Genomic DNA, 16,578 nt, shown 5'->3' with positions numbered 1-16,578 from the left:
ATGTGTAGAGTATATGCCATTTATTACAATCTTCCGTTTTATCTGCACTGGACTATATTCTTTGCTCGTTTTTGGTCAAATAAGACGAATCTGTGTTGATGCAGTACGTTTCGCATTCTAGTCAATCTTTTTGGTCCCGCAAATATTTAAAACGCTATCCTTACAGCAACTCGAAGCTTTATATGCCTGTTGGATTTTCGAGAAACAGTAATCTAGCTCACATCTTCTATTACATGTGAAAAGCGTCAACTGAGTGTGACTCTCTTCAGCTAAAGGTAGCTCGATTCTCACAGATATCAGCCGCTACATCAGATCTTAAACCCTCTTACGCCTTAAATTAAAGTATAATATTTCTAAAGGCTTCTCGTGGCCTTCCGCCCCCTTCAAGGCTGTTGGGAAAGTGGGCCGCGAGGGTCAAGCTTCACTGGACGTCTCCGTCTTGAAACGTAGCCTTTGGTTTCCTCGACCTCTGGTAAGATTGCAAAGGCACGGGGGTGACGGGCCATTCGCACACGGAGGCCTGCGCGTCACGCTCGGACAGGCAGGGCATGGGTGCTTTGTTCTGAGCTGTTTGGTGGCTTTTGTCTGGGGTACACCTTCCTCTCCCTCCTCATCCTCACGGTCTTTTACCCCAGGGCCAGGTTTAGACCACCAGGTTTAGCTGAGATGTAACGCGAGATTAAGTCGTGCTCCAAAGGGCCCGCGGAGGCACACGTGGAAACTTAACTCTTTCTCCGGGTAAGGGTCAAGCAATCTGGGCGGCTGGTTAAATCTTTCAAATATAAGACAGCAGAGATTAGATAAGACTTTCTTTATTCGACTAAAACCACTGAAATGTGATCCATTTCTAAAGGCATTCGCACGATCTGATAATATTTTACTCGTATGTGGAGCCGTATACACTTGTTTTTTTGTTTGATGTTTAAAGATGTTGCTATCAAAATTCCGGAAATTATTTAGCATCATTCACCAAAAAAGTGAACACTGCAATTGCTTTTCTAAACTTTTGTTGAAGGTTCTGATTTTTAAAGGCCAGAGGATGTTGTATGCATCAAAATGTATTCATAAATGGTAAAACTTCAACATTACTTTTCAGAGAATAAGCAAGGTTGACGTAATTAGTGTTTTACTGATGGGCACTAGTAAAATAATATAATTGTTTCGAGATGTCCATTATTATTTATGACTGAAAGTATAGTACAAGTAAGACAAACGAATTTGAATTACAATAATTACAGAGAGAATTGTCTTTTATTGTTATTGTACAGTATGGATTTGGTTGTTTCTATGTGTGACATTTGATGCAACATATTTTGGGTTCAAGTTGATTTTTAATACAGGTTTAATTTACAAAACTAAGCTCAGTGTACAACACTGTAATCTCTTTAAAGTTCTTAAGGAGACACATTTAAGATTAATGATTTTTTATTTGGGAAGCATAAAACCATTTGCTTTCTATTTAAACTCGTTGTTTATTAGAAACTATAGAGATACTGTAAAAATCTGGGATTTTCATTTTTTACGACGTGTGTGCGGTTTAAAAAGAAAAAACAACACAATCCTGGTCCACTGATTTCCTGACAACCCTTTATTAGTTTGCTCCCTGTGTACATATTAAAACGACTTTAAATCTATACAACATTTTTGCAAGACAATCTGTGCTCGTACATTGCTAGTTTATTAGTATTCTTCCAAAGAGACTTTATAGATTCTATCATAAATTGTCTGTACAGTTATTAAATCATTTTTGGGCGGGTCAAAAACATCATCCGGTGACATTTCAGATGTTCATTTGAGAGTCAGGACGAAACGTTTTCATTGTAGCAGCTGCAGCGTCTCATTGTTAAGGATGGGGACACAGCGTGGACAAAGAAATGAAAAACAGAAGAAAACCCAGAAACAATAACAACTCTTGTGACCCAAATCTTCGGTCTTAAAGGATTCTACATTCCTCCAGTTAGTTCTACTGCCTAGATTTAATCTGTCACTCGTAATGTGTCGTTATATATTTAGACCCTAAATACACAGACAAATACATGAGATGTTTTTCATCTTTTTCATCTCATTTTTCATCATGTATATCCATCTAAGACTGGTCAAATGAACAAAAAAATTCTAGCGTTAGGACGACGTTAAAAAATGGAATGTACACCAAACAGCCGAATAATTTAATCTGCTTCCCAAAACCTTTTCACCACTGAGAGAGAGAGAGAGAGAGAGAGAGAGAGAGAGAGAGAGAGAGAGAGAGAGAGAGAGAGAGAGAGAGAGAGAGAGAGAGAGAGAGAGAGAGAGAGAGAGAGAGAGAGAGAGAGAGAGAGAGAGAGAGACAGAGAGAGAGAGAGAGAGAGAGAGAGAGAGAGAGAGAGAGAGAGAGAGAGAGAGAGAGAGAGAGAGAGAGAGAGGGGGAGCGAGAGAGAGAGAGAGAGAGAGAGAGAGAGAGAGTGAGAGAGAGAGTGAGAGGGAGAGGGAGAGGGAGAGAGAGAGAGAGAGAGAGAGAGAGAGAGAGAGAGAGAGAGAGAGAGAGAGAGAGAGAGCGAGAGAGAGAGAGCGAGAGAGAGAGAGAGAGAGAGGGAGAGAGAGAGAGGTGTCAATAGAGTGATTTAATGGGACGAGAAACTCTGGTTGTCTTCACTGTGTCTGTCGATTTTTTTGTCTCTCCAGGAAAATTCTAAAAAAGGGAAACAAGGAATAAAAAAATAAATAATTGTATTATATATAACATATTTATTTATTTTACAGTTCAGAAGTCCTTTTCTGATTACGAAACGATTCGTCAAATTACTCAAAACAAGAGGACTCAAGGGGGCGATGGAGTAACAATAGTATGAAATGACTGTGCCTTTAAACACAATGAGCCGGATGTAGAAACCTTTGATTAAAACTTGTGTATGCACATCAAAGCCCATTTTGTGCGTATGCAATTCTCTATGCACATATCGGAATTTATACAAATAAACTTGTGCACACCGTATGGACATTTTTGACTGTGTGTAGGCACATGCACTTTAAGGATGAAATGTGCACAACATTTTATACATTTTATACTTTTATCACCTTTACAACTGTTAAATTTATTGTCCTGCTTTACCGTTTCCAGTTATCATTATTTTTCAATTTTTTGTAATTCTTGTACATTTTGTACTATTTGTGTACATGTACATTTTGTATAGCAGCAAATGTATACTGTTTTGTTTTGTTTTGAGCCTATAAATATAACTCAATAAGATTATCTTTACACCGTTTGCTTTGTAACACTATACAGTTGCTAGTACTGTAATACTGAATATTACCATTAAATACTGAAACATATTTATATTGAATATTTTACCCAATGTTTATGTGTTTTGTGATTGTAAGAGTATTGTGTAGGAAACAATGTCAATGCTGCTTGTGTACAGCATTCCCAAGGAGTCACTTATGCCAGTGGTTCTCAAACTGGAGGGGGCCCCAAGATGGATCCAGGGGGGCCACAGATTTTGTCAAAATTGATCATAAATTTTATGCAATCAAACATCAGAAAAATAAGACCACCAACCAGAAGAATTTATTGTCTGGGATTATTTAAATGAATATTTTTTTGTCTTATTTAAAATTCTAAGTTTAAGATTATAAGTATTTATTAGGGGGACCGAAAAACGATGCACTCTACACAAAGGGGGCTTACAAGGAAAAAGTTTGAGAACCACTGACTTATGCTGCAGAATAGAGAGCGAAACAGCTCTGATGATACCTGTTCATTTGCTGTCGCGGTGTCCTTGTCGCTAGGAGCTTGGCACGGGGGTTTTGCTGCCATCATCTGACCCTAAAGAAAGATCAGTCACTTGCTTTCATACACACAATCAATATCTCTCGTATCCCACCATCCCCTGAAGTTTATGATTGTGTGCAGAGTTTCTCTTTTTAGTGTCAGTACCTTGTGTTGTGTCATCAAGATGATCATCGGTTTTAGATGGAGCACCTGTCAACAGAAAAAGAAAAGTGTGTTTATATGACTGTCGGTTTGTCCCGTCTTTCTAATAATGTATTTCCAGAGTGTTTGATGTGTCAAATGTGGGAGGGGTTTACCCTTCTCATCGGCATGAACACCGTGGACATCCGTGTCATCTATAGAGGATAGAACAACCAATGGAAAAGAAGAAAAGCATTTTCTAAAAAGATAGTGAATTTATATCATTTTTAACAATAATTATTCTGAATTAAAGTGCCGGAGACGTACCACCTAAAGAATCATGGCTGTCTGTACCAACATTTTCATCAGCAGTTTCTACAATTGACAAGAATAAACCTTGTAAATTTATCCTTTATACACCGCAAACAATGACATCACATCATTCTTACATCAAGTCTGATTTATTATGAGACAGAATTACCAAGAGATGAATCAAGAGATGCTGCAGAGTCACTGTGGTCTAAAAGACAGCACAAAGATGAGTTTTTAGCTTTTAGCATCAAACAAGGCATATTGTGGTCTGGACTGCTTAAACTCCCTCACCATTTGAATCGACATCAGAGTCGTCATTTGTCTCACTTGATGCTCCCTGTGGGGAATCTGTGGAATTACGAACTTGATCAGTACAAAACATTTGACTTGTACAGTTAAGCACAAAAACGTCTCCACTTTGTGTTAAACCTATCGTGACATTGTTCAAGTGAGTTTATATCTGAAAGTGAACGTACCTTGTTTCTCATGTTCCATGCTGTTGGACTCATTGTCATCATCAGTATCTGTGGGCATGAGAATGTTAATGGATCAAATGGTTTTTGGTTTGGTGAATACAGTAGATACCACATCTGACAAGTGAGTTTACCTTCTCCTCCTGTTTCTGAGCTATCCGTGTCGGTCTTGCTGTCACTGCTGTGACGTTCCGTGTCTGTGGATTCTGTGCTGTTCTTCTCCTGGTCTTTGTCTTTGCTGTCGTCCTTGCTGTCCGAGTCCGAACTGGAGCTGTCACCGTCAGCTTTGTCTTCTTGCTTGTCTTCCGTCTCCTTCAGCGGACTCTCATCAGACTGACTGCTCGCGGCGTCTTCTTGAGAAACCTCATCTCCCTTGTCGTTCTCCTCTGGTTTGGACTCATCTTCCTTATCCTTACCCTCATCGCTGTGGTCACCCGTCTCCTTGTTCTCATCCTTGTCTTTGGTGTCCTCACTGTCTCCATCGTCATCTTTCTCTGTGCTGTCCTTCACGTCTGCCGTGTCAGGAGAATCTGCTGTGTCTTGGTCGCTGTCTGTGTCTTTCTCTGTGGTGTCTACATCGGTCTCAGAGGCCTTGTCTTTCTTCTCTGTGCTGTCTGTGTCTTTTTCAGAGGTGTTTACATCGGTCTCTGTGTCCGTGTCTTTCTTCTCTGTGCTGTCTGTGTCTTTTTCAGAGGTGTTTACATCGGTCTCTGTGTCCGTGTCTTTCTTCTCTGTGCTGTCTGTGTCTTTGGCATCTGAATCTTTGTCAGAGGAATCATCTGAATCTTTGTCAGAGGAATCATCTGAATCTTTGTCAGAGGAATCATTTGAATCTTTGACCTCATCAGCATCTGAATCGCTGTCTGTTTTGCTTTTTTCTGGTCTTTCAGAGGTTCCTTGTTCCTCCGAGTCTTTATTTTCACTCTTGTCATCTGAGTCTTTATCTGTCTTGTCTTTGTCAGTATCTGTTGGTTAAAAACAAATGATATGCCATTAAACCATTTTTTAACATCACTGCATGTTCTAGATGTGTTTGGAAGATAAACATTTCAGGAAGGTCCCCCTCAAAGTGAATGTTTGTCTACCCTTGGTCTACTGGACTTTTTTGAAACTTGTTAAAAAAAGTGTTGAAAAAGAGGGTAAAAATACTGCAGTTAACTACAATCTACTTTACTTTACCTTACCATAATATAGTTTAGTACAGTTTTTTGTAAAAGTGGGAAATCACTTTTATTAAACTAAAGGAACCAGTTAAGCCCAAATGTACTAAAATGATGATAACAGTTGAAATATACAAAGTCTGCTGTTCATTTTCATACCATAAATGTCCAAAAACATGGTTATACCACATCAAATGCCCAAACGACTCGAGTATAGTACCACAGTAATTTTTTGTAGTCATACAATTTTGTGACAAACAGCACTTTATTTAATTTGCAGACACCGTGTCCTTTTCTGGTAAGATGCTAAAATAAAAACAGAAAATGTCCATATCCATTAATAAAGTTGTTTTATTACTTGTCTTGTTGCGACAAATGTGGTCTGAAATATTGCTAAATATGAAATGTACGTTGACTGTAACGTGGCGCGTTTTTGGCGAAGTTGAGCGAGCGACACTACGGAAGCCGAACGTCACGCGTTTGATGTGCACTTTAGACTCAACGCTACATCGCTCGCTTTTCCCGCGCTCTAGTGAATGGCATGGATGGATGGATGGATTTTTCGCAGCATTGTAAATAAATGTACGGTAACTTTAGCTGCTCTACTGAAGCGAGTTTCAACGGAGACACACCCAAACATGGTTTTGGCTAGAAGGGTACAGCTAACGTTACCTCCACTGGGCGTGTGCACTTCACGCTGACAACAGTTAGGCTAATTAAATTTTTTGTATTATTGTAACTAAGGTTTAGGGTTGGGGTAGGGGTAGGTGAAGGCGTTAGCGTATGTAATTTATTGTAATTTTATGGCGAGATTTTGCATCACTCACTTCCGACCGTAGCCGTCTCCCTCCCTTCTAGCTAGGGCTGTTCGATTCTGAATATTTTGGAGTCGATTCCGATTTGTGATGGCCGGTGTTCTGCCAATTTATGCATCCCTATCAAATTTTGCTACCTCTATACAAAACAGGACTAACCCCTCCCCCAACCCAATCACAACACGAGGGTAGCAAATTTATGGGTAGCATAAATTGAACCGATGAGCTGGATAGTGACTGAGCATGCGTGATTCACCGTGAGGCTACCGAACAGTGTGGACAACTGATGCTGTCCTAATGTACGAGCTCACGTAAATATTATGGAGCAATCTGGCAAAACGTAAGTTTATAAGTTCCATAATATAAATCTTCTGAGGGCTTAGGCTGCATTAGTTAGATCAACCGGAGCCAAAAACACAACTGATGCACTTGTTGCATCAAAGAGTACAGAACAGTACTCTACTCTCAGCCAGTCTTGTCTCATTGTTCCAAGGTTACCACAGCGAGCAGGATGCAGTTCATGGCCTGACCTGATGGTAGAGCGGAGACCTGACAAGAGCTGAGATGATAGAGCTGGATAAAGAAGGACGCGGTCTCTTGACATGTCTTCTCCACAAAACTTCAAATGCTATTAGATTATTAATGATAATCTTAAACTATAATTTATTTTATTATTAAGTTTATTTATTTTATTTAGCCTTGTTGTGCAAGCTCTCTGGAGCTTGTGCAGAGGCAGCAGCTTTTGCCAGAGGGGAACTGGAATCCCCTGGTTGGGCCTGGGTTCTCCTGAGGTTTTTTTTCTCGATTAGAGTTTTGGGTTCCTCGCCACCATTTGCATACTGTTTTTGCACTATCTGCCTGACCGGGGGGGCTGCTTTAGAATCTTAAAGTTTTACTTAATTAATATTGCATATAGGAATTTATTATCTGTTATATTTGACCTGTGCTTCTCTCTCCTTTATCCTAAATGTGTGCTCTCACTGAGCGTGTGTGTGTGTGCGTACTTGTCTGTGTACGTACGTGTGTCTCTGTGTCTGTGTGTGTTGGTGTGTGTGCGTGTTGTGTGTGTGGAGTGTTTTGTGTGTGGGTATGTCTGTCTTCTGTGTTTTCAACCTTTTCTTGTTTTTGCAGGTACAACTTTGATTGTTTTGCTTGTAGTCAATGTGTCTCATGTACAGCTGCTTTGTAACAATGAAAATTGTAAAAGCGCTATATAAATAAAGTTGAGTTGAGTTGAGATATAATAACAAATAAATCGTATTGAATTGTGCATGGATCATATAGTTTCTGTAAAACGCTGATGAAGATTAATTATGTACTTTATGTCTTTAAGACTTAAAATATCATAGTTTGTTGCACATTACTGTGCCTTGGGTGCTTTAGTTGCAAAACGTATATGTAAGAAACGTGTCAGATCATGATGATGATTTGTTAACTGACACAAGTTATGATTAATGATTTATATATTTTGTGCTGAGCCTGAGGGTCCGTGTAGTATTTTCATCCCAGCCGGCCCGGATGAACGACTTGACGCGTTACGTCAGGGCGTAAAAGAATTGGTGAACCGGTCTTTTGAACCGGTTCATTGAAACGAACTGTCCGAAATACCCGGTTCGCAGAAAGGGGCCGGACTTCCCGTCACTAATTCCGATTCTGATTCCTGGTTGGGGAATCGAAAGAATCGATTCCGGGAATCGATTCCTAGCTGCTGTTTTCGATTCCTGCTCAATTCCCTGTTTTACTACGGATTTTTATTTATTATTTAAGAAAACGTACACATTTTAATGTAATACAATTTTCTAAGCTGTCACTTTATACGTTTATTAATTGTTTATTTCCATAACAAATATGTTGATCTTGTCCTGCAATTCCAATGTATCATTAATAATGTCATTAATAAAATAAATAAACTAGCTGTTTTCAAAAATAAAGCACAGGTCAAATGACTATTTTTAAAGTTATTCCGCAGTGTACGCAAAAATACTTGAGGAATATAGATAGAGTAGACAGATCGGTAATCAGTAAATTGTATTAAAAATATGTAAGAATACTGTGCATATTAGTATTACTGTTAAATGCAAGTAGTGCAGACAGGTGTTGAAAAAGTTCTGTCCAGCTTTAACAGCTTTAAACAGACGTCTAAGTAAATATGTTTTGAGACTGTGCTTTATATACATGTCATTCTCTTCACGCACATACTGAGCTCATCGGTAGAGAAGACGGTCCATTTACAGTCCGTCTGAAAAGAAAACGTACTTATATGATTTGTTAAATGTGTGGAAACATGTAATTATATTTGCATTGTGTGTGCAAACAAAGCTGTTGCTTTTATGGACGCAGAATATTTTTAAGGGGCTAAGGGGCGGAGTATGGAGTTTAAATAGACCCAAAACTCACGCGCATGGAATCCACGCGCGCGCGAGGCAAACGCGCATAATGATAACCACGCGCGGAAATCTGCTCCGCGAGGGCGCATTTAAACTCTGCGAGCGAGCAGAACAGTATCCGCAAGTGGAAAAGAATCCTCGCGCGGGCGCATTTCTGCTAGCAAAAACTCAGTCCGCGAGCAGAGGCTTTGACGAGCGCGCGCGCGAATCTCTCTATGCTCTCGCAACTGCTCAACACTTGCTCGCTCGTTGAGTTGACTTCTGAGACTTTGGAGGCGGGACAATGGCAGACTTCTCCGATCCTTTGATTGGTCACTTTTAACATGCACTCACCTACAGGCTCCGACATGTATCTTACCCGTTGTACAGACGTCTTAATTTGGCATAACACGATAATTTTTTCCATTTTTAAACTTGGGTTACAGTGTTATGTATGCCCTTGGCTTTGGATCTACATATTTGGCATCTTGACAGGAAGTTAGAAATAAATAGTTTGGTATGTGTATTCATAATTGCTTTTGTATTGTTAATCATTTTCATGAAATTGTTATAAAATGAGAATTAATAAATGGCTACAACAGTATAACTCAAAGCACAAGTTATTATAAATTACAATATGATGTACTCTCTAAAATTTAATTTAAATAATTTATTTGTTTTGCTTTATTTGTTTTGAAAATATTAAAACGGGCTATGCCAGTAAACAGATATTAGATCTGAATTTAGAACTCAAATTTAATGACTACAGGAGACATTTAATTATATTATTATAGTATGTTTTAAATAGGTCATACATGACATGTAAGTTTAACTGCTATATTATATAGCATAATTTTTGTTGACAGATGTAAGAAATCAAAATGTCACTCGTTAAAATACTAACACATAGCTAAGGCAAGGTAATACACTAATCATTCGGTAGTAAGACATGTAATCTGTAGGTGACTGCATGTAGGTGAGTGCATGTTAAAAGTTACCAATCAAATGCATGTCTCCGCTCATTTGATTGGTAACTTTTAACATGCATTGTCCGGCCTCCAAAGTCTCAGAAGTCAACTCAACGAGCGAGCAAGTGTTGAGCAGTTGCGAGAGCATAGAGAGAATCGCGCGCGCGCTCGTCAAAGCCTCTGCTCGCGGACTGAGTTTTTGCTCGTGGAGCAGAAATGCGCCCGCGCGAGGATTCTTTTCCGCTTGCGGATACTGTTCTGCTCGCTCGCGGAGTTTAAATGCGCCCTCGCGGAGCAGCTTTCCGCGCGTGGTTATCATTATGCACGTTTGCATCGCGCGTGCGTGCGCGGATTCCATGCGCGTGAGTTTTGGGCCCATTTAAACTCCATAGCGGGGCTTGTACTTATGAAGGCTCTTAAAGAATCTCGATTCTCAACGCCTTGGAATCGAGGAATCGATTCTTTTTGGAATCGATTCCCAGCCCCCAAACACCGCCCTGCACGCTCACGCCCTCCCCCAACATTAGTGCGTTTGAAAAAGCGCAACGTAGGAACGCACGCGTTGCATTTACGACCATAGTTGCTTAGTCGAATAAGCCAAATAGTGAAATCCGTCTTACAGTACATTGTGAACTATACATATTAGTCCAACTTTAGCAAAACAGCGGCCCCAAGCGACAGCTGACGGACTGACTGACTTGGCTTTCCGCTCTCCTCGCGCTTTTTTATTTACAAAGTTGTGGCAGAGACAAGTAATTCAATGATATCGATTAGGATATATATAAAACATTTCTAACATTACTTTCCACTAATGTTATGTCCTCACTGACTTTGAGTAAGAATTGAGTGTGCACCTGCCGTGCCCCCACGAGGTACTGTGGTATACATAATTTTATACTTTAGTAAACAACTACTATACGGGTTTATACCGTGGTATGTTACAGTAATTATTACACTTTTTAATGTACTGCATTCTATGGTATTAACTTAAGCAAAGAGTTCAATATTGGTACTGTATTTAATAATTTTACTACAGTTTACAGCGGTAAATACTGAAGTATACTACATTCTTTGTTGGTGTGGTACTGTTGTGTACGTGAACTCATTGCACATGTGTTATTGGGGGATATAAAAATGATCTCTTATCATTGTTGTAAGCTCACCATCAGATTCCTGGGGCTCATCTTTTTCTGAAGAGTCCTTGTCAGGTGAATCTTCTGTTTTCTCTTCAAATACACAACAGTGTCTTTTTTTAGTCCAAAGAACAATGGCATTCAGTGCATCATGATAATCTTTGTATATTTTTTCGTTTTTGTGTTGTTCAAAGTGAACTATTCGCAGCAGAGGACGTGAAATATACCTGGAGAACTGTTGCTTGTGTCATCAGGTGTTTCTGTGTCTTTCTTTTCGACTCTTGCCGAGTCCTTGTCTGGAAGCACACAGTATGCAGAGTTTTACATTACACGAATGCATTCGACAGACATTTAAATGCAACGTTTCTTTACAGTTTATTTCATTTCATCAGTATGTGTTCCTGGGAATCCAACCCACAATTTTTGCACTGCTGCTATTGCTCTACCAGTTGAGCTACAGAAAAGAATTTTTGCTGAATGTTTTCCGGGTTTTGTTTCAAAATCCCTCCCAAACTATCACAATCCTGTCAGCGTTAGTGGGAAGTCATGGTTTGTTGTTCAATGTGGTTAAAGGCTTAAAACTAACCCTACAATCTGATTTCTTAAGGAATGTTGTTAAGGATCCAGCAAGGACGTTGGTCATTTTCAGATTACGAAAGGTAAGCGTGAGGAAACGTACCTGTGTCATTATCCACCACTTCATCCGTGTCTGTAAAGCAGACAGCAATGTTTAGCAATAGCAGTATATTCATTACAGCTGTCTTTAATCCAGTAGCTCATTACTATGTGTGACACACTCTTTATTTCCTTGCACCACAAAAGGAGAACTTTAAATAGCGTGTAAATAGGGAAGAGAGCAGCATAAATTGTGCAACGGTAACCATATTCATGACTGATGTGCAATATAATCTACAATCACCATCTGGACCACTTTTATGGTTGTTAAATTGGGTCAAATTGGTGCCGTTTGTCTTGAATAAATGATGGCGGTTTACATTTGTTCATGCACGCTGGCAATTCCTGGCAGACAGGAACATTTTTCAAGAGATGATATTTTACCTGTGGATTGCTTTTCCGTAGAGTCTGCGATCTCTGTATCCACATGTTTAGCATCTGAAACATTCATTTACACATTCATGAAAACCTCTCATCAATGTGTCTCTTTTACTGTCCTCATGTTGTTTCTTGTACAGTCCTTACCTGTCTTCTCTTCCGTTGATGGTTTTGCTGTGTTTTCATCTGTGGTAGATGACAAGTCATTTAGTCAGATTCTTTTCAACAAATTGAATCTTAATAGCATTGCACAGCATTATTTACTCACCCGACTCATCTGTCTTTAACTCTGATGCGTCTGTATTAGTGTCAGTAGCTGTTTCTCCATCTGTCTCTTTTTCTGTATCCGTTGTGTCTGATTTAGACATTTCTAAAGAAATTTAAGTCAAGAGATGGGAGTAACAAATAGTTTGGGTCGTTTACAGATATCAGACATCTATAAGATTAACTTGACTCTTGTGAGATTTGAGTGACATTTCAATATCTGAATAGGAAGCCTTCGTTCAATGCCATAAGGATTCGTTTGTGGATTACTGATTACATCATTTTTGCAAACGTACTGTTATGATGTCATCATTGGTGATCACGTGATGACTGTTTGATGACTTGATTTGTATAGCATAGCATGCTACTGTAAGGTGCTTGTGCGTTTTTTGGTGCATGTTGATCATACCTGTGGAATCTGGGCTGCCGGTGGTTTCATCCATGCTTGTGTCATCTGAAATGAATCAGACTGGTTATACTTTGGGCAGTGCTTATATGTCTCCACAATATATTTCAACAAGGAGTTTGAAGAGCTTTATGAGTCTTACTGTTTGTGTCCGATGATGTATCGGGAGCACCATCGACTTCTTCAAAAAGAAATCAAATGGAAAGTTAAAAGACAATTTGACACGTGACATGATTTGTATATTCATAGCTGAATTGGTGTTCACTCTCGGTATTTTGTTTAAAGAAAGAGCATATATTGTGTTATGATACGGTTGTGTTAAATCATTGATTTAGTTGCAGTATAAAGAGGTCAGATATTTGTGTACAGTTAAGTTTATATTCTCTATTTTCCATGACGACACATTGCGGGTTCTATGTCTCACCTGTCACTGTGTTATATAGTACATGTTTATTTTCTGTATGCTCAAAACTTGTTTTTAGCAAAGATTGATTACTCTTTCTTTCAAAGTTGACTCTATTTTTGTACCGTTGACCATTAAAGGGACAGTTCACCCCAAAATGAAAATTCGGTCATCGTTTACTCACCCTCGGGTTGTTTCCAACCTGTAAAAATGATTTGTTCCGATGAACACAGAGAAATATATTTGGAAGAATGCTCGCAATTTTCAGTTCTGGAACATCATCCACTACCATAGTAGGAAAATAAATGTGTATTTTTTGGTTCTGTTGAACACATAATGAGATATTTTACCTATTTAAACAGTTCTGGAGCACCTTTGACTACCATTGAATTGTTCCTACTATAGTAGTCAATGATGTCCCGGAACTGAAAATTACTTACATTCTTCCAAATATCTTTCTCTGTGTTTATCAGAACAAAGTAATTTATACAGGAATGAAATTTCATGAGGGTGAGTAAATGATGACCGAATTTTCAGTTTTGGGTGGAGTATCCCTTCAAGAGCAAATGGTCTGTTTGTACTTTTGTGGTGCGGTCGTAAATTCTCTATTTCTTTTGTAGACGTAATTTCTGATACTAGAAACTGACCTGGTTTATCTGTAGTGTCACTGGGCCCTGAAATGAAAGAGGTGAACTGGTGAATGTGGAGGACGGAGCGATGATGTGGGGGAGCGCAGCACTTAAAGAGTTTGTTGAACTGACATGAAGAGCTTTCTTTCTCCTTGTCTGATTGACTTTAAGAACTCTCAACCCTCTTTTGTTACCTTGTTTATTCTCTGATGAATCAGTCCCATCTGTAGGTCCTGCTGAAAGAAGATTTGTTTTATATAATTCATTTGAACATCTTGGTGGCATCTGTCTTTGTATGTGTTATGTGCTTTCTATAAAATATTGAAACAAAGGTATTATCTATAGGCCTGAAAAAATTATATTTTTCTTTTGTTTTACAGAGAGTCGTTACATAGTCAAGCTAACCTGAGTCTCCATTCACAGGACTTGAAGTGGGAGGATCTCCGTTTGTCTTTGCTGAAAAGACAGAAAGCCGGCTTGAGAATCATCAGTGAACAGTGTCTGCCCAATTTTAAAAACATCTTTATTCTAGAGGTATTTTCACCATTTATTAATATTTTTTTAAATAATTCTTCAATTGAAATGACATGGTTTAAGTTGTTGTTAAAAATAATTGACCCCTCCAGAACTGTACTGTTGAGCTCTATAGATCATATCAGATTGAATATGACATACCGCTGAGTGCTGCAGCCTCTGAGATTATAACAGGGAAATAAGATTAAAATACAGAAATTAGACAAATTAACTGCACATAATCATATAACATCAGATCTGCACTCAAATGAACTTAATTTTAAATGAATAAATGTTTCTTAAAATCTAAAGTTGTGTTTGTGATCTTAAATCATTTGCGTTTTAAAGATATGTCTTTCTCTTTGTCAATCATTTTATGTAAAGCACTTTGAATTGCCATTGTGTAAGAAATGTGCCTTGCCTTGCCTAAATAGAGTTTTGTCTTATCATTTTTTTTTTAGATAAAAGTAGTCACAAATTTCTGACTTACACACTAAAGAGTTATAAAGAGAATGTGGATAGCATAACTAAACTAATTTGATGGTATCACAGATTAATGAGAAACATCTTGATTTGGTTACAGGTTTTGGTGTCTCCCCTCAAACTAAGAGATTACTGGGCTGTTTTCTTCCTTTTCCTCAAGAGAAACATTGACAACAAGATCATTCTTAAATTTGTGTCATTGCTGTTTAGGAGAAACTATTGATCAATTAACGAGATTTCATTAGTGAGAACACGTATAGTAAAACACTGCATTTGTTCTTTTATTGCTTGTGCGTTATTGCACGATCATGTACGTAGACATGATTATTTGTATCACAATTAAACAGTAAACGCGTGCAAAAAAAAGCACCAAACCTTCTTACCGTCATTGTCTGTTCCATCTGCATGAAAACCGTCCGGAGAAAGGACAGAGGTTAGTGGTGTTAATGCATTGAGCTATAAGAGCGAGTCTCCTATAGAGGCCCGGTGTGTTTCAGGTGAACAGAACTCGATTGTGTCGTCTGAGAGCTCTGGTTACAGGCTCTCTACAGAGAGGCAGCAAATGCTTCATGTTACCAAAAGACAAGATCTGTTATTGATCACAGTCATTTAGAGATTAAGGGTTAATCTGAAACTGTATGTATGCAGATGCAGTCCATACACTGGCAAGTGTAACGTGACGTACAAAGGACGTTTTCTTACCGTTTATGGGCGCAGAAAGAGAGACGGCCACTAATGCGAAGACCAACGGAACAACCAGCGTCCTACAGAAGTGGCCAAAGAAAATAAAAGATTAGAAAATAAATAGTATCGAAAGTTCACACATATTTATGTTGTATTTTTAGAGAGATGGAAAGTGTTTCATTTGGCATCATTTAGGAACAGTCTCAATTTCTTTCCATTTTCAGCTTCTTTCCCGAAGCATTCGTGTGTTGTTTTACACCGAGCCTGATGTCTTGCAAATTGTGACCATATCAAAAAACCACCACAGTACAAATTTCGCAACGTATTTCTCATTGAAGCATTTCTAAATGTTGTGATTTAAAGTCCTGGCTTTTTTGTTAATATCCTCTGGTTTTCGTTTAGATCCAGATTTTGTGCAACTAAAAAAATGAATCAACTCCCAAAGTAAACTAGATTCAATAAATACATGTTAATTGTAATGTGTAACGTTTGCATTTTTCTCATCTTCTGTAACAATTAATTCATGTGACATAACGATAACGTTACATTGCAACGAGGTTCTGGCAAAAAACAGGTTAATGTGAGTCCATGAGTCGTGATGTACTCACCGGAACAGCATCGCAAAGCCAGTGAAATGCAGAATAGGATTCGCTGAAGTAATGCAGGTTTAAAGCCTGAATAAAGCCGATCTGGGCTCTTTTATACCCTCAGTGGTTCGTGGCCTCTGAGGGGGTTGAGCTAAAGACCAAAGGCGTTACATGAGAGCTCCTCTCATTAAAACAGGGTTAAGAAATCAGGCCGTCCCGCTATTGTTTGTGTTTCCTTAGCTTTTGTAAATATGCTGCTGCTGGTGTTTCTGTCTCAACTGCTGTCCTGCTGCTTCTCCTGACTCTGATGCTGTTTTCCGTCATTCCGTGGAATGTTCTTAGAAAGGAAACAAAGACTTTCTGGGCAGAAAATGTTCAAGGTTTTGTTTATTTCTTTATATTGAAGGTGTCCAGGACAGACTGATCTGTTCTGCAGGGTA

At 38.8% G+C, this 16,578-nt stretch overlaps 1 protein-coding gene across 9 annotated transcripts; it reads right to left on the bottom strand.

Annotated features, from left to right (window-relative positions):
- Nucleotides 1-1,565: 1,565 nt before the first annotated feature.
- On the bottom strand, nt 1,566-16,248 carry stm (starmaker). 9 transcript variants are annotated; one of them, XM_057355436.1, is made up of 24 exons: nt 16,160-16,247; nt 15,570-15,631; nt 15,251-15,268; nt 14,547-14,564; nt 14,277-14,327; nt 14,066-14,107; nt 13,890-13,916; nt 12,982-13,020; nt 12,843-12,887; nt 12,438-12,539; nt 12,317-12,355; nt 12,176-12,229; nt 11,796-11,825; nt 11,344-11,412; nt 11,147-11,209; nt 4,809-5,639; nt 4,678-4,725; nt 4,493-4,549; nt 4,371-4,409; nt 4,217-4,264; nt 4,066-4,104; nt 3,914-3,958; nt 3,731-3,802; nt 1,566-2,668 (listed from the first exon to the last, which is right to left on the bottom strand). In XM_057355436.1, the coding sequence occupies exons 1-23, from the start codon at nt 16,168-16,170 to the stop codon at nt 3,762-3,764; spliced, it is 1,818 nt and encodes a 605-aa protein (XP_057211419.1). In that variant the 5' UTR covers nt 16,171-16,247; the 3' UTR covers nt 1,566-2,668; nt 3,731-3,761. The 9 variants fall into 9 exon arrangements, with proteins under 9 accessions (XP_057211419.1, XP_057211420.1, XP_057211423.1 ...); XM_057355437.1 differs by having other exon boundaries at nt 14,066-14,104; XM_057355440.1 differs by lacking the exon at nt 13,890-13,916 and having other exon boundaries at nt 16,160-16,248.
- Between the last annotated feature and the right edge of the window lie 330 nt (nt 16,249-16,578).

The sequence above is a fragment of the Triplophysa rosa genome, linkage group LG16, assembly GCF_024868665.1.
Source record: "Triplophysa rosa linkage group LG16, Trosa_1v2, whole genome shotgun sequence".
NCBI classification, from domain to species: Eukaryota; Metazoa; Chordata; class Actinopteri; order Cypriniformes; family Nemacheilidae; genus Triplophysa; species Triplophysa rosa.
The sequence above is the reverse complement of the archived record's forward strand: the minus strand, read 5'-3'. Positions and strand labels throughout refer to the sequence as shown.